Source organism: Zosterops lateralis, assembly GCF_965231275.1.
Source record: "Zosterops lateralis genome assembly, chromosome: 28".
Taxonomy (NCBI): Eukaryota; Metazoa; Chordata; class Aves; order Passeriformes; family Zosteropidae; genus Zosterops; species Zosterops lateralis.
This window is the reverse complement of record NC_139788.1, coordinates 3,104,551-3,113,326: the sequence shown is the minus strand read 5'-3', so window position 1 is coordinate 3,113,326 and position 8,776 is coordinate 3,104,551. Positions and strand designations below refer to the sequence as shown.

At 59.6% G+C, this 8,776-nt stretch overlaps 1 protein-coding gene across 1 annotated transcript; it reads right to left on the bottom strand.

The window, feature by feature from the left end:
- On the bottom strand, window positions 1-6,418 carry COL8A2 (collagen type VIII alpha 2 chain; the record flags this gene model as incomplete). Its single annotated transcript, XM_083879545.1, has 2 exons — window positions 6,322-6,418; window positions 1-1,922 (listed from the first exon to the last, which is right to left on the bottom strand). The coding sequence occupies exons 1-2, from the start codon at window positions 6,383-6,385 to the stop codon at window positions 1-3; spliced, it is 1,986 nt and encodes a 661-aa protein (XP_083735671.1). The 5' UTR covers window positions 6,386-6,418.
- Between the last annotated feature and the right edge of the window lie 2,358 nt (window positions 6,419-8,776).

Sequence of the window (8,776 nt, the reverse complement as noted above, 5' to 3'; positions counted from 1 at the left end):
TTATGTGGGGCAGAGCAGGAACCCGGAGAAGGAGGAGTGGATGTATTCCGTGGAGTACAGCCCATTGGCCTGGTCCGAGGGCATTTGTACCCAAACCTGGTCGTTCTCCTTGAGTTCAAGCACGGCACTGCCCGAGGCCTGGTCCAGGTACCCCTTTTTGTACTCATCGTAGGTGTAGGTGGCCGGCACGTTGTTCTTATACAGGGCCACCCAAACGTTGGTCCCTTTGACGTGCACATGGTAGGCAAAGTAGTAAATTCCGGACACGGGGCAGGTGAAGATGCCGGTGACCGGGTTGTAGCCGTTGTGCCCGTTGTACAAGGTCCGGTCAAACTTGACGGGCATGCCGGAGGCGGGGAAGGGGGAGGTGAGGATGGCGGTGAAGGCGGGCGCGATGCGGGCGGCGAGCTCTCCCCGGCCGTACTGCGGCTTGCCCGGCTTCCCGTTGCCCAGCACGGCCCCCTCCACGCCGCCGTCGGGCAGGTGCAGCCCCGCGATGCCCGTCTCGTCCAGCACTCCCGGCGCTCCCGGCGGCCCGGGCGGCCCCGGCGGGCCCGGCGGCCCGTTCAGCCCCGGTGTCCCCGGCATTCCGGGCGGCCCGATAGGCCCGGCCATTCCGGGCTCGCCGCTCTTCCCCTCGCCGGGCATGCCGGGGGGCCCGGGCTCGCCTTTCAGCCCCGGTAACCCCTGAGGCCCCATGGGACCGGCGGGTCCTTGCAACCCCGGGATGCCGGAGGGGCCCCTCAGCCCCGGCTGTCCCGGGATCCCACCGTCCCCTTTGGGCCCGGGGCCGCCCGTCAATCCCGGCACCCCGGGGAGGCCGATGAACCCCGGTTCACCTTTGGGGCCCGTCGGGCCGGGAGGTCCCAGTGACCCGGGCAGGCCCCTTTCTCCGGGCACCCCCGGCTTCCCCGCGAAGCCGTTCGGGCCCTGGTCCCCGCGCATCCCCGGCATTCCCGGGGGCCCGCTGGGCCCCGCGTCCCCCTTGGGCCCGGGCAGCCCGTGCTTGCCCGGCAGCCCCATGGAGCCCGGCGGGCCCGGCGGGCCGATGATGCCGGCAGGGCCCGGCTCCCCCGGCTCCCCGTCAACGCCGGGCTCCCCCTTATCGCCGATGGCTCCCTGTGCCCCGGGCTGCCCGCGGTCTCCCTTCAGGCCGGGCATGCCGGGCTTCCCGTAGCCCGTGGGGCCGGGCAGGCCGGGCAGGCCGCGGATGCCGGGCTCTCCCTTGGGCCCCATGGGGCCCTGTATCCCCGGCACCCCCGCCACGCCCGGGACTCCGATCCCATCGATGCCGGGGGGTCCCCGCGGCCCCACAGGGCCGGGCTCCCCGGTGACACCCGGCCCGCCCGGGGGCCCCATGTCACCCTTGTCCCCGGGCGCTCCCGGCAGCCCGGCGAGCCCCGGCTTCCCAACGCCGGCGGGCCCCGGCGGCCCCGCAGGCCCGGGAGGGCCCCCGTTCCCCCGCGGCCCCGGCAAGCCTGGCTTCCCCACGCCGTTTTCACCCTTCATCCCTCGTTCTCCGCGGGGCCCCGGCTCTCCTTTGGGGCCGGGCTCTCCCCGAAAGCCGGGCAGGCCGGGGCCGCCCTGGGGGCCCGGTTTCCCGTTGACAGAGAGGCCGGCTGGGCCGGGCAGCCCCGGCGGGCCGGGCAGGCCCCGCGGGCCCTGCTCCCCTCGCATGCCGGGCTCGCCCTTGGCTCCGGGCATCCCCTTCATACCCGCCTTGCCGGGGAGTCCCGGGATGCCGGGTTTCCCGATGCCCGAGAAGCCGGGGGGCCCGGCGGGCCCGGGCTGGCCGTGCATTCCCGGTTTTCCCGTGCCCGGCTTTCCTGGGTAGCCGGGGGGCCCAGGGGGTCCACGAGGGCCCGGCTTCCCTGGCGGTCCCGGCTCCCCTTTGAGGTCCATGGGCAGCAGTGGTGGCATGTCTGTGGAGAGAGGAGACACAGAGTGTCACTAGAGCTGGCGGTAGGCAAGGAGCGTCCTTGGGATGTTGGGGTTGGGGTCTCTGAGAGGCCTGGGCTGGGCTTGAAGGGAGACCCTTCCACTTAAACACGGCCACAGCAGCTCCCCGAGCCCCCACATCAGCAGAGCTGTCCTGAGGCAAGGCCAAAGCCCAGAGTTCTCATTCCTCCAGCTGCACATCCCTCCCTGATGTCAAGTGTCACCATGGAAGGTGCCAGTGCTCGCTGTCAGCTCTGGCAGGGCTATTTTGTGATGAGTTACTGCAGGGTGTTTTTGGAGCTGGATTCAAACCTCCTGCTGCCTCACTTCCCAGCGGCCTCGAAAGCACCGTGGGATTCAGTCACTCCTGCCTGGGCTCAGCCGAGAGGATGGCGACAGAGAGAGCCAAGACTGAGGATAATCCCTCACCCCGTCCTGCCAGTCCAGGGCCTTGGGAGACCTTTAATCCCTTTGGATTAAAAAGAAAACTCTTGGACATGCACTCGAGAGCCTGAGGAGGAGATGGGTGTATGGGTCAGGCCATGCCCACAGTGCTTGCTGGCACAGCTCCCGAGTCCAGCAAGGCAGAGAAAAACCAAAAAGCAAAAAAGCTCTGGGGATGGAGGAGAAGCCAAGAGCTGGGAGGGAAATGCAGCCTCAGCTCCGTCCAAATGAGTCAGCCCAGCTGGGAATAGGCCGCAACCACTTGACATTTCAAGAATTTATTGAGGTCTTTTGCAAACGGATATAAGAAAGAAACTAATGGGCTGAGAGACTCCAAAGGCAAGGAGAGGCAGATGACATGCCCACCACAGCTCAGCATGGAAAGCACAGACGTGAGCATAAATAACTCCTCGAGGCTGGCCCAGGCAGGGTGTCACCTCCCACGTGACACCAGGAAAGGGTGAGAAAGAATAAATCTGACAAACACTTTTTTTGGGCAGTTTGAAATGAAGGAAATACTCGTCAGTCACATGTACACGGGACAATGACGAGAAATACGAAAGGCAGAGGACAGGGTTGTGACATCTTGGGTGAATTTAAATCAAATCTGCCCAAGGGAGATCATTCCAATTGGGAAAAGGTCTGTATGGACAAGTTCCTGGGATAGGGATGGATCCTGCCTGGGGTGGGAGCAGGATACAAGGCTGCATGCCAAGGTTTGCCAGCCTGGCCCCCTCAGTGAGCCAAGCTGGGCTTTGGGAGCACGGACACACGTGGTGCTGGGATCCGCCAGCACGGAGATTTCCTCAGTCAACGGGAAAAGCTTATGGGGAGATTTGAGACACGTGAAAAGAATAACTGTGGCAGCAGCAGGCACAGCTCCCGGAGCATCAGAGGTGGCTTTGCCTGCCCTGAACACAGCAATTAGCTCTGGCCCTTCCCAGCCCGGTGCTGCTGTGTTTTTCTTTGGGTAATGGAAACATTTTTAGAGCTTATCTATAAATCAAGGCCTGGCCCACGTCCTCAGCTGTAGCTGCTGTCACTTGGCTCTCTTGATGAAGGAAATGCTTGTCTGTCATGACACTGCCACTGGATTTCTGCAAACTTCTGCTCCTCACCCCAGAAAATGGTGTGGGAAAGAGGGCAAAAGAGCTATGCAGTGCTGCATTATTTCTGGGGTTTGGATTCTGGAAAAAAAAAATTCTCCAGAAAATTATTTCAATGTGTTTTCTCCCCCAACTTTTTATCTTTTTTTTTTTTTTTTTTTTTTCTTGCAATGGTTTGAAATGAATTAGTTTTCTAGGTCATTTTGCATGGAATCAGAACAAGGATCTACAGCTGAGCCCACGAAGGAAGGAAAAAGCACACACACACTCTCTCTCACACAAGGCAGCGGAGAGAAACGCCAGGCGGGAGCTGCCAGCTTGCAGGCGGCCAAAAAAGCAGACGGGAAAACCAAACCGGGGCCGTCAGCGGAGAGAAACTGGGACACTGCAGCCCCACTTGGTGTCCGATTTCAAAAGCCCATGTCTTACCACAGACACATGTCTCGGAGCTCTGTGCTCCGCAGCACCAGCGTGGGGTTCTGTTCCCCTCGAAGCATCAACTGAGCTGCCGTGAATGTTAACACGGAGCCAGCTGGGGCAGGAATGACCCCTGGGAGCTCCCACCACGGATCATTCCACCTCCTGAGGAGCAGGGACATGGCCTGGTGGGTGCTGCAGCCCCTCTGGAGCTCTGTTCATCCCGGTAAGGACCCCTCCTGCCTGAGGAAGGGACCCCAGCAGCGCAGACCGGCCAGCAGAGGAATAATCCAGCCGGATGGGAAGTGGTTCCCAGCCATGAGCAGCCAGCAGCGGGTCTGGCCAGCGCGGCCAGATGACACTGCAGGAAGGAGAGGTTGGCTGCTCTGTGGTGGAGCACAGCCGAGCTTGTTCCAGAGCTGCTGCCAAGCCCTGTCTCGTGAGAGAGTTTCACAGGCTCACAGGGATGTTGCGTGGGATCAGTGTTTTAGCACCTCTCATAGTGTCTCCCAGCAGCGGGTGCCCCAGCACAGCACTCACTTGTGGCTTTACCTGGCTGCACGGCCATCGACATAGCTTAAAATAAGCCAAAATAAACCCCAATGTGCAAATCTCTGCTTCAATATTCTGAGCATTTCAGCATTTAGCAGCATCTCCTCCCCTGAGCTCCCTCTGCGCTCTGGGGCACCTATTTTTAGGTGAGAAAAGCTGTCTGGCACCCTGAGGAAACCTCTCACACTCACCAGATGGCACCTGGAGGCAGGAGGGAACCCCCAGCCCCCCCAGCCGGGGGTCTCAGCCCCATGGCCAGGCTGGGGCAGCCTGGGGGCCCCGCAGAGCTCCCGCCGGGTCGGGGTAACCCTTGGGGGCACGGCACAGCCCTGCGCCGTCGCGGCCAGTCAGCTGAGCTCCCCGAGCAGGGCAGAAGGCCAGCAGGGATTTTCCTTGCCAAATTAGAGGTTAAGCAGAGATGGGAGCTCGGTGGGATCCAGGAGGCACCGGCTTCCCCAGCTGCCTCTGTGCGGCCCCACAGCCGGTGGCTCGGGCTGCAGCTGTCCCTGCGTCCCCCTAGCCTGTTCTCCACCTGTCCTCTCCTCCCCAAGGGGTTTAGAGAGTAATGTCCAGGGGCCTTCTGTGCTCTGCCCTGCCTGGTCTAACCTGGCAGAACTTGTCCAAACCCCTCCTTGCCCCAGCCTGGCACTCTCTGCTCTCCCCACTGTAGGCAGCATTGCTCAGAGGCAGTGCAAGTCGCTCCCATGCATAGGAAGAAGGGAAAAAAAAGAAGGGAGAACAGCAGGGAGAGTTTTGAATCCAGTCCCACCAGCAGCTGAAGTGTTCCTGTGCTATGCTGGAAGGTTTTGGCTCTGGCTGAGATTCAGGGAGCAGCTTTACAACAGCTGGGAAGGGGGCAGGGAGGGGGGGCTTGTAGCACACTTCGGCTCCAGGTTTTGCTGTGTGTTTTCTGACACATGTGCTGAGCTGAACTCCTGATAAGCCATTCAGCCCTCCAGTAAATCAGCCACCGGTGGCCCAGCCTTCTCCAGTTTCTCCTCCCAGAGCCAAAACTTCAGCTCCTGGGAGGATCCAGGTCTGTGACAACCCGTGGGGAGGCTCCAGGGGCCCTTCCCAAGGCCCAAACACCGACCTGGCGGGTCTGGATACCTGAGCCAGGAGTGGCCCATCCCTTGGTGGTGCCAGCACTGGGGTGGGTGCAGGCAGGGCAGCTGGGGCAGGGGATTACAGAAGGCTGGAGGTGCTGAAGCCCCAGCTGTGCAAATAAATGACCCTGATGCCTCGGCCCCTCTGGGTGCACGTCAGTCAGTAAGGAGTGATTTAACACGTGTGGAGTTTCTGGTCGCTGCTCTCTGAGGGAGGAAATGTCTCTCTCCTGCTCTTCCCTCGCCAGGCTGGGTCTCAGCTCCAGCCTTGGCACTCTTTCCTTTCCCAGCTGGTGCAAAATGCAGACAGGGAAACGGAATAGGTGGAGGAGTGGAAAAAGCCTTGCCAGGACAGCTCAGGTTTAACAGCAGGGAGAGGCAGAGACAGCGAGTGCTGGGGCTTCTGTGCCTCCTGCTGCTGGGGATGGGCAGGAGGGCAGGAACCAGAGTCTCCAGGGTCCCCTCTGTCCCCTGGCTCCCAGACCAAGGTGCGCTCCCAGCCCCAGCAAAGGGCTTCACTTCCCTGCTGGGCCTCTAGCCATGTCCATCCTGTCCTTTTGCAGTGGGTTAAAGACCCAAATGGTCCCGCCATGCTTGGCCAAAAGCGTTTTGGACAGCAGCACCCTCAGCTGTGCCAGAGCCCCCAGGAGCTCTGACCCTGAGGGTAGAGGGTGACAAGTGCCCAATGGCTGTGAGGTGCCATGTCCCCTTCCCACCGCCCCATGTCCTCCCCCAGTCCCACAGAATGCATCCCTTACCCAGGTACTGCCCTTTGCCTTCACGGAACGGGGGTCCCAGGGGTCCCTTCACCATGGGCTGCATGTACTTGACTTGAGCGTAGCCGCCCACGCCGCCTCCCACGGCCGAGCGAGGGCCCATCACCGTCACCATCGTCCCCAGCATCGCCAGCAGCGCCACGATGTCCGGCAGCATCCTGCTCCTGCAGCCCCTGCAGACAAAGCAACAGTGACAGAGATTGGGGACACACCTCCACCTCACCAGGACCAGCTGGGAGCCTGAGAATGATCCCCGTGGCAATGGGGCCTTTTTGTGGATCAGAGATATCCTGAACATGTTGCCCTTCCCAACACGCCACAGCTGGGAGATGCAATAGGATTCTATTCAATTCGACCTCAGAATCACTGAGGTTGAAAAAGTCCTCCAAGACCATTGAGGCCAACCTGTGACTGATCCCCATCTTGTCACTAGCCCAGAGCACTGAGTGTCATGTCCAGTTGTTCCTCAGACACCTCCAGGGACTGGGACTCCACCACTTCCCTGGGCAGCCCCTTCCAATGCCTGACAACCCTTTCCACAGAGAAATTCTTTCTGATGTCCAACTTGAACATCTCCTGGCACAGCTTGAGGGTCTTCCCTCATCTTGCTCTATAACCAACCATGAGGGTGCCCAGTGGAGTCTTACAGAAGCTGCCCTGAGGGTCTGTGGTAACTCTAACATCCCTTATACATTTTAAACAAATATAAGAAGGGGAAAAAAGGCAGATGAGACCTGCAGCCCACTGAGCCCAGCATTGCTGTCACATCCCTCAGGTGTGCAGGGGCTCCTCTCATAAGAGCCATGTGGGAGGCACAGGCTGCCACTGCCAAGCCCTGCCTTCCCTGGGTACTGAGCCTCCCAGGTGGGTGCTGAGTCTCCCAGGTGGGTGCTGAGCCTCCCAGGTGGGTGCTGGACCAAACCCATGATATGGGAGGCAGAGATTTGCTGCATTTGTGGCTCAACTGCGGCGCTTCGCGGGCAGCGCCGGGAACTCGCGCGGAGATCAAGGGATGGGACATGGGAGCAGCAGCCTCAGCCTTAAGTGCCTGTTTATTTAAAATAAACCCCCTTTATAAATACTCTCTTCCTCCAGAAACTCTCCCTGTCAGCTCCACGTGCAGAGCTGCAAACAGATTGATTTGCAAAGAACATTTATTTTCGGCAGCTTAAACAACACATGATGCCAAAGAGCTTTTTGCTGCTTTTCCTCCTTCTCGCAATAATTGACCTGTGGTGGTTATTAATGAGAATTAAGCTCCTGGCCTGTCCCGCCAGGGAACAGGGGCAGGGCTGCTGAATGCCGGGATTTCATCGGAATTTCCTGAATCGCTTTTGCTGAAGCAGCAATGAAAAGAAAAAAAAAAAGCTGCAGCCTAGAGAAAAAAACAACCCAAATTAAAACAAAATTAAAGCAAATTAAGTCAAGGGAGCAGGCAGCCCTGGCATGGGATTGTTCCTGATGCCACAAGGGCTTGGCAGGTTTTTGGAGTCTCCAGGGATGAGGCAGCCTTGACAGCTGCTCTTGTGCCTGGAAAATGGTCTGGGAGTCAGCTGAGGGCTGGAGGGGACAGGGATGGCCCTGTAGGATGCAGGTGGCTTGTGGCAGATGCTGGAAGAGGAGCTCTGCTCTGCCCATCCCACCAGAGCCACGGGCCCAGAGCGAAGCCATCCTCACTGAGACACCCAGAGCCATGGCTGTGGGTCGGGTGGCACTGCCAGGGACACGGTGACAGCCACCCCTGCCCTCCTTGGCAGCACGGCCGGGGCCTCGCCAGCATTATTGTTTTTCTGTCTTCAGGGTCGAGGAGAGGAACGCTTCTTTTTATGAAGCATTATTTTACAAGGATTTGTTTAAGGGGAAAAGAATCCCATTTTAAGGGATTGCAGCTGTAAAAATACAGTTTCTGTTAAATAAAAGAGGAGAACAAACCCCTGAATCAGCTATTTACTTGTTTTCCTTACCTGGTATGACCCCTGTGCCTCCGTCTCTACCTCCCTCCCTCCCTAGCTCTCTCCTCTCCCACCTGGGCTGGGTTCTCCCCTGCTCCTCCCCTCCAATGGGCTGTTTTCTCAGGATACTGCCCTGAAGTGGTTCAACCCCTTGCTGTTGGGTGCTGCATCCTTCTTCTGTGAGACCTCAGCCCTCGGAGACATGTGGGATGCAGGGAAAACAGAGCCAGAGGGAAGGGAGAGGGAGGACAAGGGAATCTGACCACGGTTTTGTTGTGTATTGGATGTGAAACTGAGTTCCCTGCTCTGTGTCCTCTGTCACCCCCTTGGTCCAGGCAGATTCCAACTGTCCCAGTCTCTGCAGAGCAACGGGGGGAACCTGGCCTGAGCCCCCAAGTACTTGTCCCTCAACAAAAGGGGTCTCTGGTGCTGTGCTGTCCCCCCTGGCCATGCCCAGCACTGGGGCAGGAGGCCTCCTGCTACCC